Consider the following 20,939-nt stretch of genomic DNA (forward strand, 5'->3'; position numbering starts at 1 on the left):
ACTGAACTTGGGCCATCTAAATTTGGTGGGTAGGCGGCGGCAGAACAGCGGAGGAGATAGCAGCCTAGCCCACCTGGATAGTAATCGCGATCCAACTTGGCGTAGGCCCACCCAAAAGTTGGATCGCAATCGCAAGACCCTGAATATGCGATTAATGGTTTCATCCATAATTCAGGTCTCCCTGGCACTAGAAAGTTCGCATGTACCCGTACGTTCTAAGTTCTAAATTATAGTTTGTTTGATTTTTTTATCTCAAATTTGACAAGTCGTCTTGTATTTAAAAATTTGTGTAAATATATTCAAATTTAAGTCATTATTCTTGAAGAACTTGTATTGATAAAGTAAGTCATAACAAAAGATTTTGCACAAAATTCTTGCTGGTTGACTTTTCAAAAAAAATACGTTGACAAATTATAATGTACAATCCGTAAAAGTGTTTGTTGCGTAACGTACAATCTCTAGTTATGTACAGAAAAATACAATCTCTACTTCTCGGATTTATTAGGCATCCTAGCCCAAGATCATGAAAGTTGCATTCAGTAAACAGGGCAGAATGAACTCACGAGCTCATACCAAACTTTTGCAGCACACGACTATATATACAAATGATTTTTCACTCCAATTTACTACTCCTCCAGCTGGCTCATCTTGAGGTGGAGGTGCTTGTGCGCGAAGGCGTAGAGCCTGCCCATCTCGTCGCCGTCCACCGCGCCGTTGCGGTTGGCGTCGACCGCGCGCATCGCCTCCCGCGCCTTCCACCACGCGAACCACAGGTTGAGGCTGCGCAGCGCCTCCTCCAGCTCCTCCCGGCTGATCCGGCCGTCGCCGTCCGCGTCGAACTGGCTCAGCCACGCCCTGAACTCCTCCACCGTCGTCTCCCCGTGCGGCAGCCCGCGGTAGTACCGCATGAACGCCATCGATTGTTACCCTGCTCTTGTCCTCTCGATCAGAAGTTCAGAACGTTGATGACTCCTCCCTTTCTTTGCTTGCCTCTGATACGGTGATGGTCGATCGATGGCTATCCAGTATCCTCGAGACCGTGACCTATAGGCTATAGGTAACAACGCCGCTATATATACTGTCTCCCGGTCTGCGCAGTTAGGCCGGCCAGAAGAAGGCGCCGGAGATTTGCACAGTTCGGTTGCCGCACGCATGGTGGGTGCGAGCACGGCGCCGGTCGTGGACGAGGACGACACGGGGGGGCGTGGAATTCGTGTGCGTTGTTAGGCGGGGGAGAATCAAGGAGCTGATCCCCGGAGACGGCTTGGCTTTTTGACAGATGGCTAATATTCGTTGCTGGAAACGGGAAGGCCCGGCATCAGAATTTATGGATGGGACGAGATCGAGCAGGGGATCAATTGAAGAATCGGATGCGTTCTCCCTTTGCTGTGCTGCACTGTTCATGCATGAGTGGTCCTGTTGCCTGCTTCTCTGCTCGGTTGTTGGTGGTCGATCAAAGGCCATGTTTAGTTCCCACCCGTAAATGCAAAAATGCAAAATTTTGCGAATGAATCTTACTAATTTGAAGTATTAAATGAAGTCTATTTATAAAACTTTTTGCATAGATGGGCTGTAAATCGCGAGACGAATCTAATGAGCCTACTTAATCCATAATTTGCAACAGTGATACTACAGTAACCATCCACTAATTATTGATTAATTATAGATTAATTAGCATCATTAGATTCGTCTCGCGATTTACAATACATCTGTGCAAAAAAGTTTTGTAAATAAATTTCATTTAGTACTTCAAATTAGTAAGATTCCGTCGCAAAATTTTTTTGCGTTTACACGACAGGGAACTAAACACGGCCAAATTTGAACTCGCGCGGCAACGACGAGGCTAGTGAGAGCAAGGATTACTGATACATGTATGCCGGTATACGGCCATGCTGTCAGTCGTAACCAAGTAAGCATGCTCTAGTTTCTAGAAGATGGTCGTCGAGACGCGACGTGGCTCACACAGATTCGTAACAACTAGCAGGCTGCTTCTGAGGAGCAATGACGCATAGGCTTAGCCATTAGGTAAGCGATGGTCAAGAATTTCAGTAAATCTAAGTTGATTCTGCCTTATAGCAGAAGCAATCGGTCTCACAGCTGGTAGTACTTAGGCCGCAGCATCCAGGATTAGAAGAAATTAGTATGCCATTGAGTATTGAACTTCCAAAGCTCTCCCATGTGAGGACCAGTCTTCAAGGACGAGCAAACCAAGGCGCACGTAATTTTACTGTGTCCAACGACTCAAGTCTGAAAACGTACTACCCTTTTTATGTGTCCGACACCTAGACTTCAATAAAATTCAATCGTCTGTACCTCCAGATAGCAACCCACCCCCAACCCCCACCACTAGGACTGCATTTTTTATTAGCAAAATGAGCTGCTTAACTGCTAAATCAGAGGATAATATTTTTCCGATCTTTCCAGTTCCCTAGTCAGATTCTGAATCATGCGGTTAGCACTCTGCTACGAGGGCCTTGTTTGGTTTGGATGTGCCTAGCATGAATTTTTTTTGCATGCATGAAGTACCGAATGAAGTTTATTTGTAAACTTTTGTAGGAATGGATATAATTTTTCGCGACGAATCTAATGACGGTAATTAATCAATGATTGGATACAGTGATGCTACAGTAGCTATCTTCTAGTCGCGTGGTCAAAGATCTCATTAGATTCTTCATGGTTCTTAGCGCAAGGGTTGTGGAGTTAGTTTTGCAAATTGACTTTATTTAATACCTCTAATTAATAGTCAAAGTTACTACAGTTTCTAGCATAGCACAAACCAAACAGGACCGCGTTTGGAGTACAAGTCATCCACCTCTCACCCCACCTCGGAGCTGTCATTATGTTTTTAGCCTTTTGAAATATCCATGTACGTGTGGTGCCAAGTATCATCCTTCCTTTTATTATCTCGTACAGGAATAAAATATGTTGTGATGGTACATCTGAATATGAATATATGCCAATATGCTAATGCTAATGATGCTCAGTGCTTCATTCAGTGACCAACCCTTTTCTTCATTGCTAACTACTCCTTCCATTCACAGATGATAGTTTAGGGTGGGCACAATGATCAAAATAAAAAAAATACTTATCAACCCTACTTATCCCCTCGTTATTTAGCTAGTGAAAATTTGCAAGTTTAAACCTCCTGGAAAATACATGATCTTTAATGCTCTCCGGCATGCAACCAGTTTTTCTAACTAGTGTCTGAACGAAACGCGCATTGCTACATGTCGGCATAGCAACCACCACAAGAATCCAAGAGGAGGAAGCTTGAACCGTGGTGCATTATTAATGCCACTGCTGAGTGACTTGCCGGAGACTCTCGAGTCGAGTCGCCGTCTGGGGCCCGGCGCCGTAGAGAGAATCGTTAAAAGCGGAACCAGGTCCTGCCTTGCGCGTCTCCAACTCTCCACTCGCGCATAAACAACCGATCCTACTCCCAAGCAATGTATCCCTCGGTCCCGCCGGACGCTTATCATAAGTTCAGCGCCGGAGCTCCGCCAACGGCGCCGCCGCCGGCAGCGTACCAGCAGCACGGGGCCGTGAACATCATGAACCCCTCACGCCCCGGCGCCGGGCTGCGGACATGGTCCACCGGCCTCTTCCACTGCATGGACGACCCGGGGAACTGTAAGTAACCGTCGTTCCCTTCTCTGCTGCTGCTGCTGCTTCTTCTTCCTCAGAGTTCAGACCAACGGCTAGGCTGCCCTGCCATGGCCACTGGAGCTCTAGATACTCGCTACTTCATCACATCCGTTTCTTTCGTGGAGATCAGGTCTCATCACATGCCTGTGCCCCTGCATCACGTTCGGGCAGATCGCTGACATCGTGGACAAAGGCACCTGCTGTGAGTTTGTTTTTTCTTCTCCTCCTCCTTCCAGCTTCCTAATAACTGCGTGCTATGCAAACCACCCCAAGATCTTGCCGGGGAATTCACCGCTGGCAAATCAAACCTTGATTTCGCAGCTTGTATTGCGAGTGGACTGATCTATGGGCTCATCTGCGCCTCGACGGGGATGGGCTGCCTCTACTCGTGCTTCTACCGGTCCAAGCTGAGGGCCGAGTACGACCTGGGGGAGGGGGAGTGCCCCGACTTCCTGGTCCACTGCTGCTGCGAGCACCTGGCGCTATGCCAGGAGTACCGCGAGCTCAAGAACCACGGCTTCGACCTGGGGATCGGTAAGCGCTTGCTCTGCTTCTGTCTCGAGTTACCTCGGGTTTGCTTTTGTTGGGTAATACTCCCTCCCTCCGTTCTAAATTATTAGTTATTTTAATTTTTAAATATATAATTTTTATTATATATTATATATATCTAAATGTGTAGCAAAATCAACCTATCTAAAAAAAGTTAGAATAACTAATAACTGGGGAGGGAGGGAGTAGCTTTGTTTCAAGGCAAACATTTTTTTTCCTTTTGGAAATAAAGCTAGCGACTCTTTTCGGTGTGCTCTGTGCTCATACTCACGCGCACTGCTGGGTACTTACGTGCCGTGTCTATTTGTGAGAAGGTTGGGATGCCAACATGGACCGGCAGAAGCGAGGCGTTGCCGGCGGCACGGTGATGGGGGCGCCGGCCACGCCGCTCGGCATGATGAGATAGGCGATAATGGTTGTGAAATGGCGATATGCTTTGCTCCCGTGGTCATTCGTGTTGCTACGCTGTTAGCAGTTTTTTTCTCGTCTTGCGACAGGAGATCAGAATGCATGTATTTCTCTCTCTTTTTTCCCCTATCCTAGAGTGCCTGTATTTAAGATTTTAAGCTGGTTGTGTATTGCGCTACTTAGTAGTATCTGTACGGTAATCTGAAGTGTGGACAGTGTCCGGGCCTTTGGCTGTGTACCTAAAGTCCCAAACTCCCTTCCTTTCGTGCTTGTTGTAATTCGTAATCCGCTCACATATATGGGGTGTACTAATAATAAGTGGTATGTATTTGACAAGAGATCAAGCGGAGGTCCAGAAACCGCGGATACTACGTGGCATGAAGAATAACCTCTGTTATCTTTCCCTCCACCTCATATAAAGCATATCTGGATTCCTTCCTCGTACCCTCAAAGTTTGGATTAGGACTGGATGTATGTGGGAGTCATCAACACCATTTCCACCCCTACGGGTGCAATTATACCATCTATATATATTGTTATACACAGTTATTGTTAACTAGCCTATCAACCGGTGCTCTGCACAGGCTCATTAGAATTAATATAAAAAGTAAGTCTTATAACTAATAATTATAATTAACTATCTCACACTCTCTTTCATCTATTAAATATACTAACGCATACTCCAAAATCCATATTTAACATTATCTAGTCGCAATAGATTTCATTTCGCGTCACATATCCATATGTGTTTGACATATATTTAATTGAAGTATTTGTTTGTGAATTGGTATTCCTATATCTTCTATCATACATGAATACACGGTGATACATATCATCGGTAGTATTTTTATATAAATAATATATTAATAATAAGAAATAATAATTTAGGATTTAAAGTTGATACACTTTAATATTTTGTTATAATTATATAACTTAGATTCAGATTTAGATGTTGCTTTAACTTTTAATAATGCTATAATTCGATAATTTATATGCAAATTTACGGGTTATTTGCATTATTTTAATAGGCAAAATTGTCAAAATTGTCCCTGAACTTTTGGCGAAGGGTCAAGTTGGTCCCTGTACTTTTGTTTGGGCCAATTTAGTCCTCCAACAATCAAACTTGGGTTCAGTTATATCCCTCGTCCCAACTGCTGTTACTAACACCGTTAAATCAACTAACGGACAATGAGAAAAGGCACATTTGCCCTCCTTCCAGCGCCCCCATCTCCCACCGTAAAAAAAAAAAAAGGCACGGAGGCATGCATGACTGACGAGTGGGTAACGGTCAAAAAGAAAAGAAAGTGCTAACATGTTCAGCTTCTTCTCCACCACCATCGCCACTGAACATGGAGACATGCATTACTGACGAGTGGGTAACGGTCCCTGCATACTTGATGCACCTGCTGGTTTTTAGCCTCTCCGTCCGTGGGGGAAGGGGGCGCTGGAAGGAGGGCAAATGAGTCTTTTCCCATTGTCCGTTAGTTGATTTAATAGTGTTAGTAACAACAGTTTGGATGAGGGATATAACAGTTTGGATGAGGGATATAAGTGAACCCAAGTTTGATAGTTGGAGGACTAAATTAGCCCAAACAGAAGTACATGGACCAACTTGACCCTTTACCAAAAGTTCAGGGACGATTTTGACTATTTTGCCATTTTAATAATAGCATAGGTGGATAATTTACACAAAGATTAGGAGGCTATATTAGATTTTTTATAAAGGCAGATGTGGCTAATTTAGATAAGTATTTAGGGAGGTTAATTTAGTCTATTTTTATAATGACAGAGGTGGATAATTTATTAGAAAAAATAGATTCACTAACTATTATGATTATTGTTGTCGGATTGATTGCCGAATGTTTCGAATTTTGTGAGAATTTCTATGATTTCTCTATTTTACAGAGTATCCGTCTAAAATTCTAGGCGGCTTCACGTGAGGCTTTAAAAAAAGCATCTAATTAGTAATAGTAAAGTGACAGTAAGGTAGAAAGGGCCGGGGATAACAAAACGAGATCCATTTGCAAAAGTCTGGCAATATAGAGAAATAAAATATATATTTCCATATACCAATTAAAAGTTTAACATGCAACCAGCAAGTCTTTGAAGACTGCTAATAACTTGTACAAACACACGGACACGGGTTGTTGACTACTACTAGGAACAGCAAAATTGGTACAACTCAAGCAAGAAATAAAAACAGGGATAATGAACTTTAGCTGTGCAATCTGCGCAGGTTATTTTGGACACAAATTGATAGGACGGTGTCATGGCCAGGCGTGCTAGCTTAAGGAGTGCGCGCGGTGGCAGTTGGTTGTTTCTTCTACACCTTCCCAGCGGCGGCACCGGCAGCTGGTTGTTCTTTGGCAGCGGCGGCAGCTGGTTGTTCCTTCCCAGCGGCGGCGGCGGCTTCGCTTACGAGCTTTTGAATCTCGGTGAAGAGGGTGTCGATTTCCTTGTCGTTCATCTGCTTGCATTCCTTCAAGCACTTGGCGATGCAGGCGGGGGCCTCCTTCTCCTTCGAGCAGACCTTTGCGCACACCCCCTTGCAGTTCTTCTTGAACTCTTTGACGAACTTGTCGTCGCCCTTCTCGGCCTTCTCGGCCTTCTTGGCGGCCTTCTCGGCCTTCTCGTCCTCCTTCTCGACCTTCTCGAGCTCCTTGATCTCCTCCTCGGCCTTCTTCTCCCCCTCCTCGGCCTTCTTCTCCGGCTTCTCGGCTGCCCTCGCCACCTGCGCCGCTGCCATAAGAGCGAAAAGGAACAGAGCCGCCATGACGATCCTCCTCCGAGCCATTGTTTCTTTCACGCACGTAGCTAGCTACAAACTTGTCAATCTAGGTGGTGGTGGATTTGCTTGTGCTGTGGTGATGAGCGACCTCGAATGTTGAGTGTCCATGGACGCGGATGCTTGTATATATAGGGAGGAGTGTGCACAGAAGTTGTGAGGCCATGATAGGTTTGCGGGTTATGGGCGGTGCTGCTGCACGCACGCACGCACGCCCCTATACTCTTCGTATGGTCGAGCTCCATTTCTTATTTTTAGCCCGAGAAAGATGGTATGGCAAGCACGGGTGAGACAAAAAAAAAACTTGTAGGATAGCAACTTCCGTTAAACTGAGCCGACTGCTAATAAATCACAGCCAAGTCAAAGTACATGCAGAAAGAGAAGAAACACCCAAAGGCAGAATGCTAACTCACGTGCGACAATTGTTCCATGATTTTTGCTTCAATTGAACGGTTCGGATGCTGAGGACGACAACGGGGTGATTATTTTCTCTCTTTTTTTCAAGCACAGAGACGCGGATTCAGCCTCTAAAGATTTCCCAGCATAAATGGAAAAAATGGGTCTAAAATGCAAAAGTCAAGAAAACAGGGGCCCAATACCGCAACGGGCCACCAGCCCACCAACCCCCCTCATCACCATCATCATCTCTTGTTTGTATTGGGCTTTCTATCTGGGCTCAGGCTTCCTTCACACTTGGGCCTTTCGGGCTAGCTGTTTCCGCCACGAGCGCCGTCAAGGCGCCGCCGCCGCAGAGGTTCCCGCCTTCACGGCTCCCCTCGCCACGCGGCAATGCCTCCGCCTCCTCCCAAGCAAGCACCGACGCGCATGGCGAGTGGCGACCCAACCCTTTCCTCGCCTGGTCTACCTGCCCCCCGCACAGGGAATCCGCCGGGGGCCAGGCGCCAAGCGGCAAGCCATGTGGTCGGGCAGTCACCACCGGCGGCGGCAGCGACATGATGCGGCCGTGCCGTGCTGCCAGTGTAGCCGGACAGTAAAAGCCGGTGTCCATGCCTGGTGGCTCCGCCCGGGGCGCGGCCACGTCTCGAGGAGGCATGCATGCAAGGGTTGGTAGCTCCAGGCGGCGCGGCGGCAAATGCGTGCTCGCAATTATGCGCGCTCACCGACGAGACGCGATGATGAATGAGACCACGGCCTGACGCGTGATTGCGTCGAGCCACTGCTGTGTTTCATTTCTCGGCGACAGGCTCACTCGATGGCCTCCCTGGTTGGTTTGTGTTGCGGCGCCGCTGGCTCACTGTACTTGACTACTGATGGCTTCCGTTTCCTACCGATGGCCCTGTTCGGATACTTGTTAGTAGAAGTTAGAGTTAGTTCTAGACTAACTCTCATCTAATTCTAACTCAAGTGGTGTTTGGATGCAAAAGTTAGAATTAGATTAAAGGCACATTTCCAATCATTTGGCTGGATCTGATGTGGCCAGCTCTTGTGTGGCCTCCTGCCACTCACAAATGTCACAAATAAATCATCTCCACAAATAAAACAAGAAAAATATGATAAAATTAATTTGTCCATACAAATAAGATGTCTCACTTAAACATACAAGTCCTCAATTATGGAAAAAAAAGCAAGGAAAATATGATAAAATTAATTTGTGTGTCCATACAAATGAGATGTCTCACTTAAAGCAGGGGGACGCCGTCCACGCAGGCCGCTGCCGCTTGACCCTGACGCCGGTGCGCGGGTGCCTCGACGACGGCGGATGGGTGCCGCGGTAGCCGAGTTCGCGCGCTGCCTCAGGCCACCGCCGTTTCCTCCTCCGCAACCGGCTCCCGCCGAGGAGCTGCCGCCAAAGAGGTTTTGCCGTGCGGAGGGTGCCGTCGGAGTCGTCAATCCATCTCCTGCTCCGGCACGGGGTGCACGATAAGGAGGGAGTCCGGAGCTCCTGCCGCGGCCAGGGGGGAGCTCGACGTCGTCGCCCTGGAGGAAGGCTCCGTACTGTCGAAGACTCGGAAACTCGTCCACTGCGGCCGCTTGCGAGTTGAGGTCGAAGCCGCCGCGGGCAGGGGGACCGTGAGCAGGGCCACTCGCCGACGGCTGCTGGCTCCAGGCGTTGGCGCCGGCGAAGGAGTCCTGCGACGCCCAATCGTTGCCGCCGAAGCCATCCCCGTCCATTGTGGAGCTTGGAGACAGGGAGGGGGGGCGTTCCTGGACCACGGAGCTTCGGACGTTGGGCGATCGGCGAGCAGCACGGACGTGAGGCCGCGCCGGTCAGGGGGCGCTTGGCCGGGGAAGATGCGCCTGGGAGCCGGTCAGAGAGGGGCCGCGCCGAGGAGCCGCTCGGAGGAGGCCGCGCCGGGGAGCAGCTTGGAGGGGGGCCGCGCCGGGGAGCAGGGAGCAGCTCGGAGGGCAAGCGGCGGTGCCGGATCCGCCGCCAGGCGCCCTGGTCGCCAGGGGGTCGGGAACAGAGGGGTTTCGCTGGGTCGGGAGGGGATGGGGGTCGCCACAGTCAGATCCCGATTGGAAAAAAAACATGGGCCCCACCACTCTAACCCAAATAAGCACCACTTAGGGGGATAGTTTTTTGGGTGGGTTAGATGCATCTAACCCATCCTATTTGGCTATTTTTGGGTTAGATGGCTCCAATCTAATTCAATCTAACTCTAACCCATGAATCTAATCAGGGCTAATGTCCTACCAAGTTAATGTGCTTTGCAAATTAGGAAACCGTGGCATCGGAGGAGGCACGCTAGCGAGGGAGAACTAAGACCATGTGGCACATGGTTTAGTATTAAATTATTCTTTGGATTCGCCAGGAACTCCTCCCTAGTAGAGAAAGGTTTATCCTTCACCAATCCAGCGGTGACATGGCAGTTCCCTCCTCGGAAGACGCATACACAGCTACTAGTAGTACGGACAGTTTCTATATGGATCAACCAACCGAGTCGGTCCCCGCAGAAAATCACAGAGCTTCTGGAGACAGTTTCCACTTGCTGCGCTTTTGCGTTTGTGTGTGCCACGGACACCTCAACTAGAGACTGACAAGTGACAAACCCGGAGCCTGAGCCTTCTCCTCCTCCACGCACACGGCACACAGGAAGTCGTCTGTGAGTAGCCTGAGCTTTGGGTTTCTCCCCGGTGGCGACGGATGAGCTCTATGATGCTAAAGTACAGTATTCAACAAGTATATACAAGCACGTCACTAGCGTAGGGTCGATCCTGCTGTCATTTTCAGAGCCTGTTGGCGTTTAATAACTAGAACGTTAAGCGTGCTTTGCGCGCTCTAGCATGGCTATCATAAATTTTAACAATATAAATGAATTAAAGAGCATCTACTTCTTCAAAAAGTATGTAAAAAAAATTATATCTGGTATCCCTAATATAGTGTGTTTTGCTAAGCCTATGCTTCCCTTTTCTTATTCTCAATAATCAATTTATTACAATTACTTTAAATATCATCCGGTACAAATTTTGATGGAGTTATGATGATGAATAGAAGCTCAGACGATCAGCTATTAATTCTATAAAATAAAGTTGCATGTTCCCAATTAACATCTACTCCCTCTGTTCTGAAATATAAGTCATTCTGGCAGTTTAACAGATTCATTGAATATTCTCTGAATCTAGACAAACTGTATGTCCAGATTCATTGAACATTCTATAAATCTGGACACAGTAAAACACTCTCAAAATGACTTATATTTCAGGACGGAGGGAGTACACTATATTAGTGATAAGAATGTAACAAATCTTGTTCTTCTCTATTTATTGTCTTCCTTCGCTTATTTCTCTTGCTCTTTTCTTCTCTTTTCTATTTCTTTCCTTCTATGTCTATTTCCCTTCTTTTTCCCAATCCTTTGTATCTATTTATTTATATATTCTCTCTCTTTCTTTCCTCATTATAAATCTCATGTACATAATCTTTGTTTGAGTATATAATTTATCTTTGTTATAATTTTTATCAACCTTGTTTGTTTCTTTTATAAGATATTAGTAGATCTATACTTACTTACCTTTTACTATGATCTAAAAAAACTTTTACTATAGTATCAAACTATTTGATCACAATTGAGAATGAGCCATGCTTATTTATATTAATTCATTTGTGTTGTGGACTCATAAGTTGGGGTGTGAAATAATTTATTTCCTTTTATGAGTTAAGCTGTTCATCATGTGTATATATACTTATAGAATATATATTTTCAATGTAGATGAATTTGTGCTTCACATAAATTTATTTATCTATGTGTAACTAATGTGTTTACAAATGCACAATCATCTGTTCAATTTGTACCTAAATTTTTTGAACTTTTTTCTATTATTTATCATATACAATCAAATGTTCGTGATATTTAATATTTTCTTCATAATATATTATTATTTGTTCGATATGTTTAATTTTTTAACAAAATATTTATTCCCAATATCTGAAATTAATTATTTAGTGTAAAAATGTTTTTTCAAAATGTCATGCAAACAAAGGTAACTGGGGTCTTGTTTGAAATATTTTGTCATAAGAAAAACAATGGTGCAATCCAAATTTAATTTGGATGCTTGGTTTAATTGTTATAGTTTTTTAAATTTTGAATTTACATGCATGTGGGTCACGCCAGCTAAAATTATCATCCCGCAGTACGCGTGGAAACAGTTCCACAGCTGGGCTGATGACAGCCCATCATAGAATGAAAACAGTTTCGCAGTTGGGCTGATGATTGTCCATCTAATATATCCTCTTTTTTTGTGGGTATCTAATATATCCTCCAGATAATGATAGGTGGAAATGCCATCTGAAGTGATATATAACCGCACCCTGAGCCCCATATGTTGCTTTTGCCCATCGCTCCAGGTGGGGTAGTCACAGCTCAGGACCCATCAATCTGTGTGGGTGGAACTTGGGCATACGACACGGATGAATGCTGCCGTATTTTTTCCTCCATGTCCGCTCTCGTCTGCCAAGCTGAACCTGTTCCGCGCTGACTGTGTGGTCCATCCTTCCGTGTCTAGCACATTATGGTCCTGATGCCCGGATCCTCGAAGCTTGTCTAGGCCTCCGCCTGGGGTGTCTACTCATAGCATATGCGACTACCGTCATACCATCGCACAAATCCGTCGGAGTTGAAAATATTCCAGAAATACAAATTGTTCCAGAACCAAATAAAATATTCCAAAATAGGATAAAATTATCCCAAAATAGAAAATGTTCCAGAACAAATAAAAATATTTTTTTTAAATATCATCTAAATATAATCAAGTGTGGTCTATTTTTGAAGATCTTGTCGTAAGAAACATAACAGTGTAATAGAAATTTAATTTGGATAACTGGTTTGTAAAGTAGAGTATTTTTAGTTTAGGATGCACGAAAATCAAAACATATGTGCACATCTACTCTTTCCCTCCACCAGCACGAGCTCAACTTGATGATGTGGCGTGATGCGGAGAGCAGCGGCGGGCGTGAAATGCGGAGAAGGCCGGAGGGGGCACCAGTCTTTAAGAAACCCGATGTTTCAGACGCCCATATGTGAGGAACGAGAGTACTCTATCCTGCTTGTGATGAGTGAATTGTCAACCGTGCGGTGTGATCGTGCGCTTGGTCTTTGGATTGCAGGTACACGGGCATCGAGTATCGACGGGGAGCTGCCGTGGAGGTGCTGTGGCCGATGGACCGTGCGGTGGACGGCGGTGAAGGGTAGCCGGGACCGGAGCTCGGACCGGGCGGCAGCTGTGGCGTCCACTCCTGGATCGAGGGCGCAAGCGGCGACGGAAGGCGGGTTTCTTGGTTTGCGCCACAAAACCAAGGAGGCGGACGGCGGTTGAAGACGCCAAGTCGTGGAGGCACGGGCGTCGTTCTCGGGACTGACGGAGGCGACGGGCGTCGACGGCGTCTAGGGCCTCGCTGCGGGCGAGGAGGTGACGGGCGTCGGGCGGCGTCTAGGGCCGTCAGAAGGCCGAGGCGGGAATGGCGTCTAGGGCCACGGCGTGGAGGCGGGAATCTTCCCGCGCGTGAGGTTTTGGCGATTTTCTCAAAACCGGCCACCTACCCGGGTTTCGCGGACCCTCCAAAACCGCGGACTGGATCTTCATCAAGACGGCGGCATCGCGGAGAAGACTTCGTTTCGAAGAAAGAACCTCGGCCGTCGGATGAGATCATGTACAGGGTGTGCTGCAGGCCAACCGGTCTGACCGGTCCCTGGCGCCGGTCTGACCGGTCTAACCAACCGGTCTGACCGGTTCAGCGTACCGGTCTGACCGGTCCCGCGGGTATAAATACCCCTTCACTTGTTTTAGGTTAATTGCGGCTTTTGTAATCTGTTCGTGGACTCTTCTGTTCTCCAGGCCGCCGCCCCTGTGTCTCCCTCCCTCTGTTCTTCTCTTTAGAGTAGATTTGTCCATGGATGTGTGAGACTTTGTATTGGATTTGATTGGGAAAGGAGGCCTCATCCTCCTTGTGCCCTCTGGGCTTTTGAATCAATCCAATTCTGTCCCTCTTATGCTTTTTGTTATGGATTTTTGTTTCGTTTTTTATGCACTTGATTGTGACGGTTCGTAGAGCTTTTTGGAGTGATTCCTGTGCTCCTAGCTTAGTCATAAACCTTCTGGAATCACGAGCTCTTCAGAATTGGAGTTCTTGAATTTTTTGAGAAAACTCCAATCCCTCTTGATCTCCCCTCGAATTCTCGAGTTTCTTTGATCTTTAGGACGAGATCTCTTGGGGATATGTTCACGGAGTAGGGGCGAAGCTATCCCCCAAGTTTCATCGATTTTCGTCATCGTTTGGTTGATATTCATCGTTTGAATCCAAGTTTTCTGGGGTTTTCTGGGTGCCACCGGTAGGCAAGACCGGTCTGCTAGTTTTTGAACAGACTCGACCAGTCAGACTGGTCCTGTGCACCGGTCAGACCGGTCCAGGCAGATCATTTCTGTAGTTTTTCCTGATTCGCTTCCGATCTGCTTCGTGGTTTTGCTCGCTCGTTCGAGGTCTCTTGTGTTGGCTTAGCTTTTCATAGCTATTCCAAATTCTGGTCAGAACGTTTGAGGGCTTGGGTGATTTTCGGGATATAGGCCGACGGATCGAATTTCGAAGAAATTTTGATCGGCTCTCATTCACCCCCCTCTGGTCGCCGGCTTCGGTCTCTCAATTGGTATCAGAGCGGGTTGAGGTTTTTAGTACCTTAACCGGTTCGAAAACCACTCGGCGACCATGGCGAGTCTTGGTAAGCTCCCGGTATTTTCTGGCGAGGACTATGCCTACTGGAAGGTTCGCATGAGAGCCTTCCTGCAGAGCATGGGAGCCGATGTCTGGGAGATTACCACGAACCAGCTTTACGAGGTGCTTGCTGTTCGGACCACTCCTCTCCAGGTGACCCAGCACGAGGCTAACGCCAAGGCCGTCAATGCCTTGTTCGCTAGCGTTTCTCGTGCGGAGTTCTCACGCGTCCAGGGTTTTTAGGAAGCCCACAAAATTTGGACGTGCCTTGAGAACTACCATGAGGGTACACCTCAGGTGAAGGCCAGACTGTTCGAGACTCACCGGCGTGAGTACGAGAACTTCACACAGGAGCCGTGTGAGAGCATTGACCTGATGTTCAGTCGTTTTCAGTCGATTGTGAACAAGGTCAATGCGAACAGATCTGCTGGTGCCCTTGAGTACACAGAGCACGAGAAGGCTCTCAAGTTGCTCTACGCACTTGACCGCTCTGTGTGGGATCTCAAGGTGAACACGATCATTGAGTCTGCAGGCTATGAGACTCTGACCGTGAATGAGCTTTTTAGCAAGCTCAAGGCCACGGAGGTGGATAACCAGACACGAGACAAGCTTAATGGTGCCCCTCCTTCCAAGAGCGTCGCTCTTGTGACTGGCCCAGGTGGATCGAGCTCTAACGCTAACTCTGCTCTTGGCTTTTCTCTTGCCTCTTTGCCTTCTGTTTCAGATGAGCAGCTGGAGTCGCTGGGCGACGACGACTTGTGCCTTCTGATCAGCAAGTTCCAGCGCGTCTACCACAACATGCAGAGGAAGAAGAACCCCGGGTGCTACAACTGCGGCGATCTGAACCACTTCGTCGCCGATTGCCCCAAGAAGTCTGGTGGTGGCCAGAACAACTCCTTCGACTACTACCGCCACCGTGACCGCGATGAGGGAGGCTCCAACAAGGAGCGTCGGTGCCACAAGCACCGCAGTCGTGACCGGGGAGGACGCTTCGACACAGTGGCGTAGCCAGAATTTGGAGCAATGGTGGTCCATTGTCTAATTTTTTTTACCCGCTATAAATTAAACATGTCGGTAAAATATTAAGATGAAGGTCTATTTGACTACGCTAAGAACCAAGGGATTCCAATAATATATTATTTTCTAGTGACATAGAATAAAATAAGATTTTGTGCACCTTATGGCTGATGCTTGGTGGTGAATCGTTGTTGCTGATCGAAGCCACTAGGCACTAGCAAATAGATGACGCATTGCTGATCACAGCCACTAGCAAATAGCAGATGCGTGATGCATCATGCATCTCTAGCTCAGTAGCTCTACGGAGAGATTTGAAGGAAAAATTGAAACATGGCTAAACAAATAGGATAATCGAAAGAAGATTTTGAGGCGTATTGCAAAGCACTCACATGTGCTGCTCGCCTGCTTGTCGACTCGTCGACTCGTCGTCCGGTGCTCGCCACTGGCCCGTCGGCCGTCGCTGCCGCTATGTGTCGTAGTAAAAAGAGAGATCGGAAGGGTGCAGCAGGCAGCAGGATACGAAGTTGCACTCTCTGCGCTCTGCGGAACAGGAAAGTAGGGTTGCAGAAACACGAAAGCTACGAAGTATGGTACATGGGCTAGTGTCATCCAAATTTCCTATCTGTATGGGCCGAGCACATGGTGGTCCATGGACCACCCGGACCACCATGTAGCTCCGCCCCTGCTTCGACAAGGAGTCGCTCAAGAAGCGCTTCCAGTACAAAGCCAAGAAGAGGGAGAAGGCCTTCCTGGCGCAGCTCAGCGACCTCGACAAGAGCTCCGACACCGACCGCTCTTCTTCACCGACCTCCGACGACGACGACAGGAAGAAGAAGAAGTGGGACAAGGAAGCCACCAGCTTCATCGGCCTTTGCTTGGCGGCCGGTCGGCGTAAGAGCTTCTGCACCATGGCGGGCGAAGTTGATGGTGCTCGTGCGTCTTCGGGTGGATATGCTTCACCGACGCACTCCGGCTCTTCTCCTGGATCCAAGAGCGATTCAGAGGTAAACTCCACGATCGACCTGCTTGATACAGAGGTTAGAGAGTTGTACGCCACTCTCGACAACCAAAAGAGGCTGCTTAAGGAAGTAGCTAGAGAGCGTAGAAAGGTTAGGGCTGAGCTGGCTTGTGCTAGGGAGAAATCTAGTGACGATGAGTGCGCTGGTTGCATATCTCACATGAATGATCTTGTTGCTCTCCGTGCCAAGCATGATGAGAACGTCGTGAACTTAGATGTTGCTAAGACTTTGCTTTCTGACGTGTCTCACGAGCTAGCTAAGGCCAAGCATGAGCTTGAACTTGTCAAGGACGCTCCCATCGTTAGTGATGTGCTTGAATGTGATGAGTGTCCTATCTTCAAGTCTGATCTAGCTTCTTTGCAGTCCAAGTTTGCTACTGTTGTTTGTGAACTAGAGGAGTTTAGATCTAGGCCTGCTTTGCTAAGCGCTTGTAAGCTTTGTCCCACGCTTAGGTCGGAGCTAGAGGAGAAGAACGCTTTGATCAAGTCTTTTGGAAAGACTAAGGTCATAGAGTCTAGCCCACCTATTGACTGCTCTGTTTGCCCTGGTTTGATTGCTGATTTAGATAGTCTTGCAGTAGAGAAAGCCAACTTAGAGAACGAGAATACCTATCTTAGGGCGATTCTGAGTTGGGTTTCTAGCAGTGAGCCGCAGTTGGGCATGATGATTAAGTAGTTCAAGCGTGGTGATGGGTTTGGGGTCGGTTACACATACACGAAGTCAGACTTTGATAGGTTGTATGGTAAGATTGGCTAGGCTGCTGGAAACACTGCTAGCACGAGCACACAGCCTTCGCTTATTGACCCCACGGATGGTGTGCTTAAAGAACCACCGAAAACACCTCCGCAGAAGCAGGTTTGGGTTCCAAAGCCCAATGCGCTGAGGAACCCCCTCGACACGCTCCCTGCTGCCACAGCCCAGGTTGCCCAGAAGAAGAGGGCTGCTCCTCCCCGTCCGCAGGCTAGGCCTCCACCTCCCAAGTGTGAGGTGAGGTACCACTGCGAGTTCTGTGACAGGGAAGGTCACCTGGAGGAGTTTTGCTTCAGGAGGAAGCGGGCTGTGTGGAGAGAGCAGGAGAGACGAAACGCGGACATGTACTCTGCTCGGGTGCATGGTCCTTCTCGGCGTAGTGATAGGCGAGATGCTAGGGTGCGCCGTGTAGGTGGAGGTCAGGGAGACGGTGGTGGTTACCGTGCTCCAGCGGGTGGTCACTTTGCCGGTCGTGCTCCTGATCGTTTTCAGTATGGCTATGGATCACGGGACCGAGGCTTTTGAGGAGGTTTTGAGGCTCCACGCTTTCCTCGCGGTGGTGTTTGTCAGTCACGCGATAGACGGGACGTGGGATACGCTTTGTCTGGTTTTTCTAACCCTTCTGTAGAGTAAATGGCTCGACACTGGTTTGCTTCTCACTTTGCTAACCCCAGTGTGGAGACATTTGCTCACCCTTTGTCTCACTACTGATGTGAAGGTCGGAGGCTTGGAGAACAGGTGGATCATGGACTCCGGTTGTTCGCACCACATGACCGGAAATGACAAATGGTTCTCCAGCCTCACCCCGATGCGCTCAAAGGAGTACATTGTGTTCGGGGATAATGGAAGAGGAAAGGTACGTGGACTTGGCGCTGTTCGAGTTTCTGATCGCTTTACCCTGAGAGAAGTTGCTTTGGTTTCGAATCTTGGCTTTAATTTGCTCTCTGTTTCGCAACTTCTTGATGAGGAGTTTGAGGTTCGCTTCAAGGAGGGTTGCTCCCGTGTTTTGGATTCCAGGGGAGATTTGGTTTGCCGGATTACACCTCGCGATCGGGTTTTCTTGGTTGACTTCTCTGGAACTCCTTTTGGCCCTTCTCATTGCTTGTTGGCTAGTCCTTCTTCTGATCTGTGGAAGTGGCATAGGAGACTGGGACATTTGAGCTTTGACTTGTTGTCGAGACTTAGCTCACTTGGCCTAATCCGAGGATTGCCCAAATTGAAGTTTGAAAAGGACCTTGTTTGCCATCCGTGTCGCCACGGGAAGATGATTGCCACTTCACATCCGCCTGTTAATCAGGTGATGACCTCTCACCCTAGAGAGTTGCTACACATGGACACTGTCGGTCCTTCTCGGGTGATGTCTGTTGGTGGGAAGTGGTACGTTCTTGTGATCGTGGACGATTTTTCTCGCTATTCTTGGGTCTTTTTCATGAGAACCAAGGATGAGGCTTTCGAGTTTGTTCGAGACTTGATCTTGAGGTTGAAAAATGAGTTACCTCTGGCCATGAGAGCGATCCGCAGTGACAATGGCACAGAATTCAAAAACGCTCGTTTTGACAACTTTTGTAGTGATCAAGGGCTCGAACACCAGTATTCTTCTCCCTACACTCCACAGCAGAATGGAATTGTAGAGCGGAAGAATCGGACGCTGGTTGAGATGGCGAGGACGATGCTCGATGAGCATAGGACCCCTCGCAAATACTGGGCTGAGGCGGTTAACACCACTTGTTACGTGTCCAACCGCATTTTCTTGCGTGCTTTCATGCACAGGACTTCTTATGAGTTGCGGTTTGGACGCCAGCCCCGTGTTGACCATCTCAGAGTTTTCGGTTGCCGGTGCTTTGTGCTGAAAGATGGAAATCTTGATAAGTTTGAGTCTCGCTCGTCTGACTGTGTTTTTCTCGGTTATGCTTCTCACTCTAGAGCGTACCTTGTGCTGATTATTGATACTAACATCATCAGAGAGACTTGTGAAGTCACTTTCGACGAGACTGCACCGTGCAATTCTTCTGTCTTTGAATTTGCAGGAGATGATGAGCTCGGCACCTCCATATTTGAAGATGAGGAGGAAGAAGCTGCAGATGGCGAGGCTGAGGCTACCACGCATGCTGTGGACCCAGCCGTCTCTGCCACGAGCTCGGACGATGACGATGGCCCCGATCCGACTACGTCTACTTCCCGGGGGCTGTTCGAGGAGGTGACTCAGGCTTCACCAGCTGCACCTGAGGAGACATCAACTTTGGTTGAGGAGGAGGCGACTTCGACACGGGAACCACCGCGACACATTCAGCGCCGCCATCCACCTCAACAGATGCTAGGTGATCTCAACGAGCGAGTCACCAGGTCCAAAGTAACAAGTATTGCTGGCTTTGCTCATTCAGCGTTTGTTGCCTCTTTTGAGCCCAAAGATATTGGACACGCTCTTTCTGATTCTAATTGGGTCAATGCCATGCATGAGGAACTTGAAAATTTTGAAAGAAACCAAGTTTGGGTTTTAGTCGAGCCTCCACCTGCTTGTAATTCCATCGGAACGAAGTGGGTTTTCAAAAACAAGCAGGGTGAGGATGGTTTGGTTGTTCGGAACAAGGCTCGTCTTGTTGCCCAGGGGTTTTGCCAAAAAGAGGGTATTGATTTTGAGGAAACTTTTGCCCCTGTTGCTCGTTTGGAAGCTATTCGAATCTTTCTTGCATTTGCTGCTTCCAAGGGTTTTAAGGTTTTCCAAATGGATGTTAAATCTGCCTTCTTGAATGGTTTTATCGAAGAAGAGGTTTATGTGAAGCAACCCCCTGGTTTCGAAAATCCCAAGTTTCCAAACCGTGTTTATAAACTTCGAAAAGCTCTTTACGGTTTGAAACAGGCACCTAGAGCTTGGTATGATAGATTGAAAACCTTTTTGCTGGCTCAGGGCTTTAAAATGGGATGTGTTGATAAAATTTTGTTCCTCATGTGATCTGGCACTGATTTTCTTTTGGTTCAGATATACGTGGATGATATTATCTTTGGTGGCTCTTCTCATGCTCTTGTCTCCAAGTTTTCTGAGCAGATGTCCAGGGAGTTCGAGATGAGCATGATGGGTGAGTTGCTGTTCTTCCTCGGGTTGCAGATCAAGCAAACTCCTCAGGGCACTTTTGTTCATAGAGCCAAGTACACTAGAGACTTGCTGCGGAAGTTCGACATGAGTGACTTGTCTCCTCAGCCGACTCCGATCAGCACAACTACGGCGCTTGATGAGGACTTGGACGGCGAGGCGGTGGACCAGAAGGAGTACAGGAGCATGATCGGCTCTCTCCTTGTAACACCCGGTTTATAAAAGAACATAAACCGAGCAATCATATACGTGCCAGGATCAAGTCACACGTATATACAACAGAATGAACAGTATATCATAGCACATATCACGTAAAAAGACATAATAAAGCGAATACGAAAGTTATTTATTACATTAATGACAAAATGTCTGATACAGCGGAAGCGAAGTACAAAATACGAATAAAGCTCTCCGAAGCTGAAGCAGGGCGCCACAGGGACGTCGACTGGGAGACGAAGCACCTAGAAGTCCTCGTAGTCCTGGTAGCGCTGGACGAACTCCCTCGTGTCGGCAGGA

General features: G+C 47.8%; 2 protein-coding genes across 2 annotated transcripts; one reads left to right on the forward strand and one right to left on the reverse strand.

Moving 5' to 3' along the window:
- Window positions 1-381: 381 nt before the first annotated feature.
- LOC120642745 (probable calcium-binding protein CML17) lies at window positions 382-1,328 on the reverse strand. Its single transcript, XM_039919320.1, has one exon. The coding sequence runs from the start codon at window positions 915-917 to the stop codon at window positions 627-629; it is 291 nt and encodes a 96-aa protein (XP_039775254.1). The 5' UTR covers window positions 918-1,328; the 3' UTR covers window positions 382-626.
- A 2,002-nt stretch (window positions 1,329-3,330) lies between these two features.
- Window positions 3,331-4,961, forward strand: LOC120642754 (cell number regulator 1-like). Its single transcript, XM_039919332.1, has 4 exons — window positions 3,331-3,630; window positions 3,776-3,847; window positions 3,967-4,179; window positions 4,509-4,961. The coding sequence occupies exons 1-4, from the start codon at window positions 3,447-3,449 to the stop codon at window positions 4,598-4,600; spliced, it is 561 nt and encodes a 186-aa protein (XP_039775266.1). The 5' UTR covers window positions 3,331-3,446; the 3' UTR covers window positions 4,601-4,961.
- The last annotated feature ends 15,978 nt before the right edge of the window (window positions 4,962-20,939 follow it).

This window comes from Panicum virgatum, chromosome 1K (genome assembly GCF_016808335.1).
Source record: "Panicum virgatum strain AP13 chromosome 1K, P.virgatum_v5, whole genome shotgun sequence".
NCBI lineage: Eukaryota > Viridiplantae > Streptophyta > Magnoliopsida > Poales > Poaceae > Panicum > Panicum virgatum.